Source organism: Hypanus sabinus, chromosome 1 (assembly GCF_030144855.1).
Source record: "Hypanus sabinus isolate sHypSab1 chromosome 1, sHypSab1.hap1, whole genome shotgun sequence".
Taxonomy (NCBI): domain Eukaryota; kingdom Metazoa; phylum Chordata; class Chondrichthyes; order Myliobatiformes; family Dasyatidae; genus Hypanus; species Hypanus sabinus.
The window spans coordinates 158762603-158778959 of NC_082706.1; the positions used below are offsets into that span (position 1 = coordinate 158762603).

The 16357-nt window shown below is 39.4% G+C and overlaps 1 protein-coding gene across 10 annotated transcripts in view; it reads right to left on the reverse strand.

Annotated features, from left to right (window-relative positions):
• The window catches only part of greb1l (GREB1 like retinoic acid receptor coactivator), a 250753-nt gene that overhangs the window by 15144 nt on the left and 219252 nt on the right, over positions 1 to 16357 (reverse strand). For all 10 annotated transcript variants that reach the window (XM_059979802.1, XM_059979787.1, XM_059979736.1 and 7 more), the window contains 6 exons: positions 13909 to 14011; positions 13278 to 13433; positions 12333 to 12475; positions 10684 to 10845; positions 4884 to 5088; positions 1067 to 1232 (listed from right to left, as the gene is read on the reverse strand). In XM_059979802.1, coding sequence (XP_059835785.1) covers positions 1067 to 1232; positions 4884 to 5088; positions 10684 to 10845; positions 12333 to 12475; positions 13278 to 13433; positions 13909 to 14011 — 935 coding nt within the window. The remainder of the gene's footprint in view (positions 1 to 1066; positions 1233 to 4883; positions 5089 to 10683; positions 10846 to 12332; positions 12476 to 13277; positions 13434 to 13908; positions 14012 to 16357) is intronic.

The window sequence follows — 16357 nt, forward strand, 5'->3', positions numbered from 1 at the left end:
CCAAGTTTTATCTCTGTACTGTCCCATGAATTCTCAACAGTATAAAGTGTCTGCTTCATTTGTCTGTGTAAAAATAAAAGTAATTCATTGACTAATTGTACTTAAACTTCCTTTTAGATATTAAAGGGGAAGCAAGAGGCAGAATATATATTTGCAAATCTTTTAGTCTTCTGTTAATATTATGAGTTTATAGTAATTTCTTTGGTCTGTACATTACAGGAAAATGCATTGTTGTTTAACACACTGATCATTCATTACCAAGTCCTGGAATCAATTCCACCCAAACCATAAGGATCAAAGTCTCTCTACTAAGCTGTCACAATGGCAATAAATTTAATGGTCTGGAAAATCATAATCAAACTCCTAATGAATACAAGGCAACAGCACAAAACTACGTGTCCAGTATTATATGAACTTGACATTGTTGCCAGTGTTGGTGTTGGAGAAGGGAACAGTTTCATTGATGTACTAAAAAGATGGTATATAAAGTAGGATTGGATGCAAATTACTGATCCGGTTCTAATCTACTTGCATCAGTCCTCAGTCTTGTATTGTACAGATACTCAATTCAAAATCACCGTGTTAGAAGGAAGTATCCTAACTGATTTCACAGGCATGATTTTATAACAAAATAACTACCATCCGTGAATAACACTGTGCAAAGGCCATAGTGTTGATTCGATCAAGGCTATCAATCCAAAAATCATTTTAGAAAATTTTCCTCATGATACTGATGATGTATCATTTATTTTCGATCTTACAATCAATAATTTTTATTTTATGATTGCTAATCTGGGTAATGTCAAACAGAGAGATAAACATCTTCCAGTTAGAGAATAACTAGCCATGAGAGTAAGTCTTTTAGTTCAACAAAGGAGAACAAAGGCATTGATCAGTTAAACGAATGCAGAATGGAAGAATAGCCAGCAACAGAAAAACAAAATGGAACTTCTAAGGTACCACGTAACTGTTGACTTGGGGGACACTTGCAAAGCTTGAGATCAATCATAGCCACTCAAAAAGCTGTCTGCAGACATGCAAACAGTGCCACATTCACCTTTCTCACCTGGTCAATTCCTGCACATTATGAAGATTCCAAAGGACACAAGAGTCATCCATGACCAGTATAAATGGCCACACACACTGCCGCTTGACCCCTATCTCTTCCTGGCGATTTCTTTCCAATTCCAAATTGTGGTATGAAAGCTCTTTGATTAGAAAGTGCGCAGCACCTGAAGGAGTCACACACGTATCATTACTCAATACATAATGTCATTTTCCTCCACAATTCCAGAGGGAAAAAATAAATATAATTTTAAGTGGAAAGTCAATTTTAAAATAATTTAATTACACTCATGTCAATCCAAAGTCACAGCATGTAATTGTTATTAATTATACTTGTTAAATTTTCTTTATTTCCTATCACATTATCATACATATAGAGTAACTGTTAATCAAATGGTCATGTAGGGAAGGATGTCAGAGGTCATGAAAACAGTCATCTTCTTCATGATTGAAAATGACTTACTTCCACTCCAATTATGCATTGATGGGACAGGTGATAGCTGACGGGCATTTATTTTACTGCTTATGCAGGGCTTCTATAGCCTTCATTTTTTCAATAACATCCTGAATAATCCTTCCCTGCTTTGAATAGTCAGAGGTGCAGATTCCCAGTAATTTTTGAGGATGTTGCATTTTTTAAAGGAGACTTTGAGCACACCTTTCTCCCCTGCCTGCTTGGTAACCTCTCCAGCAAATGTAGAATGTCACTGCTCGAAATAAATTGTCAGTTTCAGAAGACCAATGCTGGGCATATGAACAACATGACCTACCCAATACAGCCAATCAAATGTAACCATGGCTTCAGTGCTCTAAATGTTGGCCTGACATTACTTTGTTTATTCCTCCAGCAAAAAACATGAATTGATGTTCCAAAGCTGCCCAAGGTTGATAATTTCAGACTAGATCTGGAATAAATTACTTGGAAGAATTAAGTGATACTCAAGTGCTTTACACTGAAATTGTTATTAACAAATTCCTCTATTACCAGAAAATCCACTTGTTATTGGGTGTAATTTTTCAGGTTTCACTGAAGAATGTGAAGGAATGTTCACATTAATTTTCTCCTCTTACTTTACTATTTGACCTTCAATCATTCCTATCCAACTGTGGGCCAAGTGAACTGACTTGCCCACTGAGAGACAACTAGTGAGGTTCAGCAAGGCCACTGTGGGGATTAGGCCCCAGCCAATCTATCATAGAGCTTTGACAGGCATTGGAAGATACGAAAACAAAAGATCGAACTTCTGCCAGAGTCTGAGAAGGTTTTGTCACACAATTCATAAACACCTGCTATTAATTTGATTTTCTCACAAGGGGAAACAACTTCTCCACATCCAATCTGTCAGAGGCCTGTTTGTCTTATGAAGACCTTTCTCACTTCTCTAATCTGCAGTGAACGCAAGCCTAGGTCATTCAACATTTCGTCATAAGACAACCACTCCACACCCATTCAAAGTACAGGCCCACAATCCCTTAGCTGAAATTCTGAAATCCAAAAAGCTCCGAAAATCAAAGTTTTTTTTGCCAACAGCTGACGTCACTCAGGTATGACATGACAGCACTAGCAGAGGTCACCAGACTTCAGTTGTGGCTCAGCACTTGTACTGGTTACACACACATTTGCTATTTGCTGATATTTTGTGTTCACTGTTGACTTTGTGTTTAATTTCACTGTGAAAATGGCAAAAAAAGGTGCAGATGCCCCTATGGGTAACAATGAGAAAAAGAGAAGGAAGCATCTATCATTATCAATAACGCAGAAAGTGGAGTTATTGCAGAAGCCTGCTCGTGGTGTGTCTGTGTGGCGTCTTACTGAAGAATATAGTATTGGAACTGCCACTGTATATGATTTAAAGAAACAGAAAGACAAGTTACTGAAGTTTTACAGTGAAAATGATGTTCTACATTTATTCCAGTAAGTCACTTACCATGTTTTTGATTCAGTTCATTTGAAGCTCTAGATTTTTATGTTTTATTGTATGTTTTTGTTGGAAATAAAAAAAATTTCTTGTCATTATTCTCTAAACAATACAGTATAACAACTATTTACATAGCATTTACATTGTATTAGGTATTATAAGTAATCTAAAGATGATTTAAAGTAGACAGGAGGATGTGCATAGGTCCAAAGCTTTGCTGGGTCCTAAAGTCCACCCACAGTGAGACAGGTTAAATAAGGGACTTGAGCATATGTGTTCTTTTGGTATCTGTGGGGGGGGGGGGGGGTCCCTGAACCAGTAAGGAGGGATTCTAAAATCCGAAAAATTCTATATTCCGAAATGCGACTGGCCCCAAGGATTTCGGATAAGGGATTGTGGACCTGTATTAATTCAATAAACTTTTCCTGAACTGCTTCCAACACAATAACATGCTTCCTTAAATAAAGAGTCCAATACTGTATATAGTAACAAATAATCTGCTGGAGGAATCAGTGGGTTGAACGTGGCGGGGTGAGGAAGGAATTGTCAATGACTCAGGAACTCCTTTCCTTCCACAGATGTTGCTTGACCCACTGAGTTCCTCCAACAGATTTGTTGTTGTTCAAGATTCTAAATGTATAATGACTGACTATCTCACTTTGATCATGATGAGAAACACTTTCAATTGGGCCTTTGTGTTGCCTTTTCTAACACTGGATCATGTCAAAGCGCATTGGGTATAAGAAAAACTAGGAGCAATTTCATTTACAAGGTGAACAAATCCTTTCTTGTGGTACAATGTGGGTAAACATATCTATTGTTTTGTGTTGTACTCAAAGCACATTTTTGAATTAACAATCATGAATTGAATCAATATGCACAAGTTCAGAAAGTATTAACCTAAAATGAGAACAGGAAATGCACAAAAGCAGATACAATTGAAAACAACAATGAAATTCGACAGGAATAAATTGAGGATTGCTACCTGTACCATGTGCTAGTTACACTAGAAGTAGGAAGATTGTACAGTTTAATACATGGCTAAGGAGTTGGTGTAGGCGGGAGGGCATAAAATTTTTGGATCACTGAGCTCTCTTCCAGGGAAGGTGGGACCGGGACAGAAGGGACAGTTTGCACCTGAACTAGGCTAATATCCTAGCAGGAAGGTTTATTAATGCTGCACGGTGGGATTTAAACTAGAGTTACAGGGGGATGGGAACCAGAGTGCCAGAACAGTTAGTGGAGATGCTGTGGAGGCAGATGTGGTAAGTCAGGAATCAAAGGGTGTGACGAGTGTCTTGAGCTACCTACATTTCAATGCAATAAGTGTCACAGGAAAGGAGGATAATAGAGCTGAAGGTGGACAAAAACTAAAAGGGTGGATGCAGGACTGAAGGTGTTGTATTTGAATATGCACAGTATACAGAATAAGGGAGATAGACGCAGCATAGTTGCAGATTGGCAGGTGTGATGTTGAAGGCATTAGTGAATCATGGCTGAAAGATTATAGCTGGGAGCTTAATGTCAAAAGATACACATTGTATCAAAAGGATAGGCAGGAATGCAGAGGAGGCAGAGTTGCTCTGTTGGTAAAAATGAAATCAACTCATCAGAAAGAGGTGACCTAGCGTCGGAAGGTGTTGAATCATTGTGGATAGAGCTAAGGAACTGCAAGGGTAAAAAGATCCTGATGGGAGTTGTTTACAGACCTCCCCCAAACAGTCCTAAGGATGTGGCCTACAAATTACATTGGGAGATAGTAAATGCATGCCAGAAGGGCAATGTTACAATATCATGTGGGACTTCAATATGCAGGTAGATGGGGAAAATCCATCATCAATTATTAATCATTTAAACACAATAATCAAAGGTTATTAGCATATAGCAGTGTTTACTTACCAATCCCTGCACCATTGAATGTGCCTGGTAATACCAACATAATGTGGTTGGGCCAATATTTTCGATAAAATGGCATTTCAAACTCTTTAATCACAAGGATATGAAGGTGATTTGCACCCTCCATGGCATGGTAGAGGTTCAGAAGACCATGTTCATGCCGCCCAGTAGTAGGTGTAAAGATAGGACTCTTCACTAATTTTGAATTCTGCCAAAACAATTTAAGGAAATATTGTTAAGTAAGCCTGTTCTAGATTATAGAAAGTAAGGAGGAGCTTGTGTCACATGTAAAAATTTCAACAATATTCAAGTGTACTTATGAAATCAATTTATAGACAAGAATGGCTGGTTTTCCAAAGAATAATCCAGATATGCTATAGATGTGGTTAACAAATTTAATGTCACATGCCCGTGATAATAAACCTGATTCTGACTACCTGCATATAGGCAGAGATTAAAGAGCACAGCACCAGAGTAAAGAGATGGTCACAGGAGGTAGAGGAGCTGCTACAGGTCCACTATGAGACAGCAGACTGGAGCATGTACAAGGACTTAGCAACAGACCTGAATGAATATGCCCTGCTGTCATTAAGATACTCATGGATGAGTGTATCCCCACAAAATCATTCAGAGTCCTACCCAACCAGAAGTCCTCAAAGAACCTAGAGTTTGAAATCTTTTCAGAGCAAGATTGGTAGTGTTCAAGACTAGCAGTCCAGGTAAGTATGAAAGGTCCAGCATTGACCTCTGAAAGACCATCTCACATGCTAAGTAGCAATTCCACACTAAACCTGAAAAACAGTAGGATGTTCAACAACTGAGGCAGGGCTTGAATACCATCATGTCCGACAAAGCAAAGCCAAGCAACATAAATGACAACGAGGTTTCACTCCCAGGTGAGCTCAATGCTTTCATTCATCACTGCATCATGGCCTGGTATGGAAACACCAATGTCCTTGAATGGAAAATCCTACAAAATGTAGTCGATTTAGCCCAGTCATTCATGGTAAGGTCCTCCCCACCATTGAGCACATCTACTCGAAGCACTGTCACAGGAAAGCTGCATCCATCAAGGACCTCTACTACCCAGGCCATCCTTTCTTCTCACTGATGCCATTAGGAAGAAGCAACAGGAGCCTCACCATGAGGTTCAGGAACAGTTATTACCCTTCAACTATCAGGCTATTTGAAATTGGAACAAGGTTTCACTCCCAGATGAGCTGCATGTCTTTTATGTTCACTTTGACAAAGAACATGGAGGCACCTTCACAAACTTCCATAGCCCCTCCCAACTCCCGAAAAGACTGAGTCTGAGTCCAGCATGAGATCCTTCAGGAGAATGAATCCATGGAAAGCATCTGGTCCAGGCAGCGTACCTGGCTGAGTATGAAGACCTGTGTTATTCATAGGCCAGAGTGTTTACAAACATCTTCAACCTCCTGCTTCAGCAGTCTGAGGTACCCATCTGGACTGAGCAGGCTTCATTCATATCAGTGCTCAAGAACATGGTAACCTGCCTCAATGACCATCATCCCATAACACTTACATCCACTGTGATGAATTGATTCAAGAGGTTAGTCATGAAGCAAATTGAGTCCTGCTTGATGAGAGACCTGGATTCACTCCAATTTACCTACTGTCACAATGGGTCAACAGCAGATACCATTTCATTGACCATTCACTCAGCTCTGGAACATCTGGACAATGAAGGTGCTTACAGCTCAGCATTCATTACTATCATCCACTCAAGTCTCATCACTAAGCCTCAAGCCTTGGGCCTCGGTACCTCCTTCTGCAACTGTATCCTTGATTTTTCCACTAGTACACCCCAGTTAATATGGATTAGCAGCATCTCCTCCACACTCATCATCAGCAGACGTAACCACAAGTCTGAGTGCTTAGGCTCCTTGTTTCCTCACTTTATACGTTTGACTGTGTACCTAAGTACAGCTCCAATGTCGTATTTAAGCTTGCTGATGACACCATTATTGGCTCTTCACTCAACCTTGGAACACTAGACAGCAAAGATGCATACATCAGGATGCTCTTTATCAACTACAGTTCAGCATTCAATACTATAATTCTCTCAAAATTAATAAGCTTCAAGACCTTGGCCTCAGTACCTCCTTGTGCAACTGAATCCTCAATTTTTTCACTTGCAGACCCCAGTCAGTTCAGATTTGCAACAAGATCTTCTCCACAAACTCTGCCAACACAGGTGCATCACAAGGCTTTGTGCTTAGCCCCCTGGTCTACTTGCTTTACACTTAAAACTGTGTCGCTAAGCACAGCTCCAATGCCATATTTAAGTTAGCTGACGACACCACTGACATTGGCCAAATCATACAGGAGGGAGATTGAAAATTTAGCTCAGGGCAGACACAATGACAACCTCTCATTCAATGTCGGCAAGACCGAGGAAGTAACTTCAGGGGAGGAAGCCAGAGGCCCATGAATCAGTCCTCATTGAGGTGGAGAGGGTTGGTAACTTTAAATTTCTTGGTGTGATAGCCTCACACCAGCATGTAAGTGCTAATATGAAGAAAGCATGGCAGTATCTCTGCCAAGTTTGTGAAGATTCGGCATGACATCTAAAACTTTGACCAACTTCTACAGATGTGTAGTGAAGAGTATATTGACTGACTGCATCATGGCCTGAACAGAAACAACAATGCCTTTGAACAGAAAAGCCTACAAAAAGCAGTGGATGCGGCCCAGTCCATCAAGGGTAAAGCTCTCCCCACTACTGAGCACACCTACACAGAGCACAGTCACAGTATAGCAGCATCCATCAGCAAGAACCCCAATGACCCAGGCCATGCTCTCTATTTACTGTTGCCATTAAGAAGAAGGTACAGGAGCATCAGAGCCCATACCATCAGGTTCAGGAACAGTTATTTACCCCCTCAACCATCAAGCTCTTGAACCAATGGGGATAATTTCACTCAACTTTACTCGGGCCATCACTGAACCATTCTTATAACCTATTGACTCAGATTTAAGTGCTCTTCACCCTCTTGTTCTCCATATTTATTGCTTATTTATTATTTCCTTTTTTTGTACTTGCACACACCACAACTTTGAACTGATTCTACAACCTACAGACTCACTTTCAAGGGCTCCTGTACAACTCATATTCTCAGTTTTTTATATATTTGCACAGTTTGTCTTCTTTTGCACATTGTTCGTCAATCTTTATGCATGGCTTTTTGTAGATTCTATTGTATTTAATTATTTTCCTCTAAATGCCTGCAAGAAAATGAATCTCAAGGTAGTATATGGTTAACATATACATAATTTGATAATAAATTTACTGTATTTTGAACTTTGAATTTTTCAGGAAAAGGAGCCACATAAGATGGGTAACATTTGCACTTGGGAAAAATGGTGAAATAGTTTTTCTGAGGTATCTCCAAGCTTTAACAGTAGGACCTAACTAACAACGTTTTACTCTCAGAGACTAGTTATAATTACTAATAGAATGACTGGCAGTGTTAGATCATCACCATCTAGGGAGAGGATGAGCAGGAGAGAGGTATCAGAAAGCTTAAATGCTGGAGAGAGGAGGTGGGTATGATCAGAAAGTTTAAAGTGAGCTTGGTTATGAAAGAGGTAGCAATAATAGCAGGATTATTTACAAACCATCGGCTGTAATAGGGTAATGCTGAGGATCAGAAAGGTTGATGGTTGGGATCTGGAAAATTAGGAAAAGTAGGGCTTTGCATTTCAAAGAAGAGGTCAATAGCCAAATGATGGGGTGGTTAGACAGGAGTAACTGGTTGGCATGATGGGTCTGAGGAAATTTTATTTCTCCTGCTGGCCACGTATTGTCCTGTACTACTGTTTGCTCACTGGATACAGCAACCTGTGGCTGTCATGACCAGAAAACGCACCAGCTTAAGAAGTTAAGCCTAAAGTAAAGGGAACTGCTTATTAATTCTGCATCAGAATTACAATTATGAGCCCGTCTCATGTGTTGTGGGACTAGGTGTGGTTAAGGTATTTAAAAATCTCGCATTCTTCACATGCCAGTCTCCTTGTACTTAAACATAATTTCGTAAGAAATCTGAGAATAATGGATGTAGCTTAAAAGCTGATGAGGTAACGATACAAAAATGAAAATAAACTATCTTTGTGTTTGATTGTTATACAAATAACACCCAGATAGATTGTATGGGATTGATTTTAAAATTCCTCCTCTTCTACCAAGCCAGCAGAAACAGTGGTCCTTTCCTGCCCTCCTCTAACAAATATAGAAAGAGATGGTTGTCTGCCTGGATAGACTGAAAGTCACTTTGTGTTCGGAAATAATGGCCTGGTAATTACATTACTGCAGCCATTAAACTCAAGAGCCACACAACCAATTCTACAGTGGTTCTCCATCCCAGTGCCTGTACCTCAATGGGAGCTCACACTCTCTAAAGCACCAACAATGGCAGGAATTGTTTTGTTGACACCCAACAACCACAGGCATCCAGCAAAGTTTCTGTTCTTAATGTTACCTGCTAATACTGATGTTGGTTCCACCTGTTTTGGTGTGAATCTGATGTATATCAACTTATTAAGGCCCAGAGAAAATAACAGCATCATCCTGAGCTCCTTGAGGTTTCTCTCACAAATTAAATGAATCAAGTGTATTAAGATGTCAAATTAAACAGAAGCAAATGGGAACATGTACCAGAGGGCATGGATTGAGAATAAGAGGTCAGTTCCAGTACCAGAGGGCATGGATTGAGAATAAGAGGTCAGTTATTTAAAACAGAGTTGAGGAAGAGCTTCTTCTCCCAGAGAGTTGTGGAGGTGTGGAATGCACTGCCTCGGAAGGCGGTGGAGGCCAATTCTCTGGATGCTTTCAAGAAGGAGCTAGATAGATATCTGATGGATAGGGGAATCAAGGGATATGGGGACAAGGCAGGGACTGGGTATTGATAGTGAATGATCAGCCGTGATCTCAGAATGGCGGTGCAGACTCGAGGGGCCGAATGGTCTACTTCTGCACCTATTGTCTATAACAGATTTCACAAGACCAGATTTAATATACTGTATATTCAGTCTAATTTTAAGAATATTAAATCGTGGTATAAATATTATTAATGTCCTTGGACCTTGCAGTTTAATGAGAATTTCAACAGGAACATTTTTAATTAGCATCAATATTGTTCCACCATATCTACATTGTGAATATCCCGTCTCCAGAGAATATATCCAGTCCATGTTAATCCAGGCCGAACTACCTCACATCCACAAGGCCAATATACAGTAGATTATAAATAAAACTGCAATAGTGATCACTCCTCCCAAATCAATGCAAATTTTATCTGAAACCGCTCATCCTAATCTCACCAGCGACGTTTATGCCTCTGTCTAAATTCCTACGCAGATCTGACCACAACAAAATGGAATTGAACTGAATGTTTAAAATATTAAAAGATATGGAGTGAAGGACAAAGCAAGCAGCCTTCTATTGAGGGAAATGAGAAACCAACATGCTGTAGAGGGTATAAAAGAACTCTGGAGGACATGTTCATTAATTTACCGCTCTGAGGCTGATTAGGAAATAATGCCAAAGAAAATCCTAACCCATAAAAGATCCAACCTTAGTTAAAATGGTTTGTTTCCCTACACTACAACAGTAATTATATTTCAAAACAATTATTTCATTGAAAACCATTTTGAGACATCTTGTAGTCATGAAAGCATGGTAGATCTTTTCTTTACAACCAAAATATATATACTTTTAAATTTCAATTAAAATGGTATTGGCACTGAAATAGGCACCCAAGGAGTTTCTAATTTTGCTGACCTTATCTGTGACAAGAGGTAGACGCATGCTTTCCAGATGTTTACCCTGCTGACTGAAGATAAAATACTGTTCCTTTGACTTCGGAATAATAAAGTGAAGCTGCACTTCCTCTCCCAGCATGGAGGAGGAAAAGGTAAACGCATGCAGTGTAGAATCCGACACCTGAAACACAATGAGACCATGGATTCAATCTCACCAGTTAATTTTTGTACTTAACTATTGCAAGAAGTAATCTGGATATCATTGCAATGAAATTTTATGCATCTAAACAACATCATATTAAGTAACTTTGGATATTAGATGAAAAAAATGAAATAATGCATCAGAATAAAATTAAATTTAAACCAGTTAAAATTGAGAATACAGATTGCTCACGATATACAGGAAAAGCTTTAAAGGATCAAATGATCATGAGGATATATATCAAATTCTCACTATGTAATCAGCCTTTCTCAACCTTTTTGCCCTTGAAATAATTTTCAGATCTCAGGGAACTCCTGCATAAAAATTATTATATCTACAGCTCAAGGTACGTTAATGTGATCAGAGAGTTGCAGATATAATGATCCAAAAATAATTGCCAATGCTCTTTACAGAATAAATTTTTAGCCAACCTTTTTTGAAATTAATCTATTGCTTTCTCTTTCATAAATTTCAAAAACTCATAAGGCAAACATAATAAATACATGTTAAGTAACTAGCTTAAGCCAAAATCGGATTTATTTTTTCTAAAGGTAGGCTTGGTAGATTTAGTTTAAATAAAGGTTGTAAATTGATTTTAATTAACACTATTTACTACATGAAAATTTGTTGACAACGTTGAATAGTAAAGTTACTAAAAATCATAAGCCGAAGCAATATGAATAAAAATATAACCTAAGACACAATTTTATACAAATCTTTGAAAAAACATTGTCTTATTAAGTGACATGATCAGTTCGTTCACTCCCAAAAGTCAGTCGATGGCATGCAAGGGGAATTGGGGGAGGTAATTTGGGAGGAAGAGGCTGACGTCACAGCCTGAGTTGGGTGAGTCCATTCTATGCTCAGAAAATACACCACACTCATCAACCTACTGCCCTTCTCTCTGTGCAATACAGCACTCATCGATTATCAAAGGCCTCCCCAATCTCGTGTCAAAAACTGAGAATGCACCCAACCAAATAAACACTGTCCTAATGCACACTGAAAGACCTTTAACGAGATTGCTAATGGAGTTGCTCGTTCACTGCCCACCACTGCGAGCGCTAGCATCAAACATTGCACGAAGTTCAAAGAATTGTTTTAGTTTTTTTTAAATCACAATCTCTCGCAGAACCCCTAGCGACCTCTTGCGGAGGAGAAACCCCCCAGCTGAGAAAGCCTGGTATACTTTAAATAAGGTAAGAGTAACTTTAAGACAGATTGTATCAAAAGTCCAACAGAAAGAAGCACGACACTTTGCTTCAGTCCTGTGAATATTCAATCATGCCTGACTGGAAAACGAGGACTGCTCACTATGTGTTTTTGAAAATATTAGAAACTGAACTATTCTTGTATTAAATAAAATGAAAATATATTATTGCTTGGAAATGGATATTAAAAGAAATTATGTTGATTATGTAGAAACCAGATTTAAACAAAGTGAAATATCTGTATTTGATACCGACCTGTGTTGCAGGGCTAAAATCAACGTAGTGATGGCAGTGCTCACAATGGTGGAATGTGTTGTATGCAGCGTATTTAGTTAACATAATAGAAACGGTCTCTTGGTTTGTTGATCCATCACTTGAGCTGCAACTTTTGCCACTTTCTGGAAAATTCAAAGCCTTTCATTGTCAACTATAGCATGTAAAGCTAAAGCAAATGCACAAGTAAGGAAGGCACAGAAATGGGTGTAAAAGTCTTGTATATGTTGACGACCATCATTTTTTTACAAAAAGTTTACCAATGAAGACAAAGCATAATAAATAATTGAAATGCACTTTTGTGTATAGATTGTAAGAATTATTGGCTTTGTTAAATTACAAACAGGCACTTCATTCAAATGCCCGGGTATAGCTTGCAAACTGGAGGACTGTTGTTCCTTCTGATACACTGGTGGTATCATCATCCAGTCTGAAGTTCCTTCTAAGAAATTGTGCCATTAAAAAGGTGGCAGAACATATTTTTAATCCACACAAATATGCATTCTACATTAAATCATGAAGATGCAGTTATCTGCATTCATGTGAGAGGTACGTGTTACCACAGATGTCATGTTATGCATCCAGTTCAATGGGCCACCTCAAACAGCATGGGAGCACTGTGCCCTTCAAACACACTGGAAAGACATCAGAAGCCAGAAGCAGTGTGAATTGCCCTTCAGTTCTGATAGAAACCAGTAAAGATCAGTTACTGAAATTAATCAAACCTCTCCTAGATCAATAATTTGTTGCTGTAGGCCATTTATGAGGCCCCACTGGAAGCAAAGTCAGGCCTCAACTGGCTGCTGCCATTAGCACTGCAGTATTAGAGTAATGAGAGGTGAAATCCAATGAGGAATAGTAACTGCTAAGATTGTATTTCAAAAGGATTCAGATGTAAACATGCAATGCAAACAAAGTTCTGCTGACCTAGGTTAACCTTCGGCAGCTTGTCTGAGTAGACAGAACTGATATGGCGATATTTTGGATCATGTACTGTGTAGTCAAAGGTCATTTTACTGAAGAGTTCAATGTCAGGCCAATGTGCATTAGTTCCTTGCACATGCTCATTTGCTTCTTTCATTTCTGAAACATTAAAAAAACATAGTGAAAATTTTGAACTTCCTTGTATCACTTAATTGTACATTTAATAAAGAAGTAGAATGAACAAACACAGCTAACAGTAAACTTTAATTTGATCTCAAGGAGCACCAATTTCCTAGTTTTGGTGTCCTTCCATCTTGCTGAGTTGGTGCACAGCAATTGCCTATGCCATGGTCTTTCTGGTTCAGTTCCTTAACGAATCAAGTCTCATCAGTTTGAGGGGGAGCCATTATGTGCAGCATTCTTATATAATACATCTGCTCTAGCACTGAAGTCACAATAATAAGTAACAACAAATTTTTCATTATTGTTTCTTATCGCTGCTTTAGAGAATTTGAGGCATTGTCAATGTCAAGAACTTATTAGTTCTGAAGTATGGACAATAATATGTAAACTACAGATCATGCAAAAACTAAAGTTAACTTTATTAACCATATAGTTACCAAAATATATTTACCTTCATTAATCTCTTCTTCATTGTATACATCAACCTCTAATAATCTTATTAGCATGCGGGAAAGAATTCTAAGGAACTGCAAGTATGCACCAGTCTTTCCAACCTGTAATGTAAAAACCTGGTTAAATCTTACTATATCATGTTGAGGGAAAAATCCAAATATTAACCTATTGCAAAATGTATTAATACTTACTAAAATTACTCTGAAAGCTGGCAAAATAAAGCTAAAGATAGGCAATATTTCAAACGTGAATTTTGAATTTAAAATGCATATTTCTATTCATAGACAAATTTATAAATGTTAAACTGGGGCAGTTACTACCACACAGATTATGTGGAAATGATACAAAGTCAAACAGTCTGTAAATGAAGTAACTAAGAATGCTGTTAGGTTAGTATAATAATTATGTTCCCTTTATAAACAGCAGAGGACAGCAGTTCAGTAAGTAGTGTTTACATCTTTGTGATTCATTCAAATACCCGGAAATATCCTTTTCCACTATTTTTAGGGCAAGTCACAGTTACCAGAAGAAAATCTACTCATTCTTGTCCCTCTATGACAACAAAAATAGGATTCTTTCACCAGACGCTCACCCCATTATTCTGTTTTAAGCTGATAGAATGATTTTTACTGTACTTTTAGCTGCAGAAACCTGAATTAATTAAGGTGATTAGAAGCCCATTTAGAACAGTAAAGAAATTCAAGGTACACTGTCCAAATAAATGGCTCCTGCTTTGGTAAGCTAAAGGGCACCGAGCAGTTTAAACAACTCAAAAAGGATACCATCACATACATAGCTCGCACCAACAAGACCTGGCTGCCAGGAAAACTCAAGCTGTGATACTTCCAGTTCAGCGTACTCCCAAGACTCATGTGGCCTTTAACAGTGTATGAAATCTCCATCAACAAGGTGGAAACGCTCAAAAGAGTGATCAGCGCACATGTGAAACAGTGGCTTGGACTTCCACAATGCTTAAGTCCTGTTGGACTGTACGGCAACGGCAAATTAGAATTACCAATTGCAAGCCTTGTGGAAGAATTCAAAGGTACTATCGGAAGATACTGTTATTTGAACAGCGGCCCCGTGTGGCAACGGGGAGGAAGTGGACCCCATCTGAAGCCGTTCAGAGTGCTAAGTCTGCTCTTCGCTTCAGGGATGTGGTTGGCCAAGTCCGATTTGGGAGACCTCGGCTCAGGCTCATCCCAAAGGCTCCTCAATGGGAGATGGAGGGATCTCGGCTAAGTTTTGTCATCAGAGCCACTTATGACCTCCTACCCACACCCCAGAACCTGAACCAGTGGTGGCAGAAGACCCCACTTGCTCTTTGTCAAGCAACTGGATCACTAAGGCCCATTTTAACAGGATGCACCATGAGCCTCAGCCGGGGTGGTATACTCAGCAGCATAACCAAGTTCTCAGACAGCTGACATCAATCTTGGAACAGAGGTAAATCACCACAAATGCTCCCCCACAAACATCGACAAGAAATGTTCACATCACACGATTTGTACCAGCAGGCCAACCTCCAGAAGAGGTAAACATACTGCAGGTCACTCGGGACTAGAAAATGGACGTGGACTTGGAAAAAAAGCTTTTGCTTCCCCCAGACATTGCAGCTACAACACTCTGGCCAGACATGGTCCTGTGGTCCACAACAGCCAAGCTGGCATATGTTGTGGAATTCACAGTACCATGGAAAGATGGTGTTGAAGAAGCTTATGAGAGGAAAAAGACCAAGTACTCTGAACTGGCAACTGAAGCTAAAAACAAATGTGGGGGTAGAAGGGTGGGTTGGCAACTTTGCAAACGACACAAAGGTTGGTGGTGTTGTGGATAGTGTAGAGGATTGTCGAAGATTGCAGAGAGACATTGATAGGGTGCAGAAGTGGGCTGAGAAGTGGCAGATGGAGTTCAACCCAGAGAAGTGTGAGGTGGTACACTTTGAAAGGACAAGCTCCAAGGCAGAGTATAAAGTAAATGGCAGGATACTTGGGAGTGTGGAGGAGCAGAGGGTTCTGGGGGTACATGTCCACAGATCCCTGAAAGTTGCCTCACAGGTAGATAGGGTAGTTAAGAAAGCTTATGGAGTGTTAACTTTCATAAGTCGAGGGATAGAGTTTAACAGTTGCAATGTAATGACGCAGCTCTATAAAACTCTGGTTAGGCCACACTTGGAGTACTTAGTCCAGTTCTGGTGGCATCACTATAGGAAGGATGTAGAAGCATTGGAGAGGAGATTTACCAGGATGCTGCCTGGTTTAGAGAGTATGCTAGGGCTTTACTCTTTGGACAGAAGGAGGATGAGAGGAAACTTGATAGAGGTATACAACGTATTTAGAGGAATAGATAGAGTGGATAGCCAGTGCCTCTTCCCCAGGGCACCACTGCTCATTACAAGAGGACATGGCTTTAAGGTAAGGGGTGGGAAGTTCAAGGGGGATATTAGA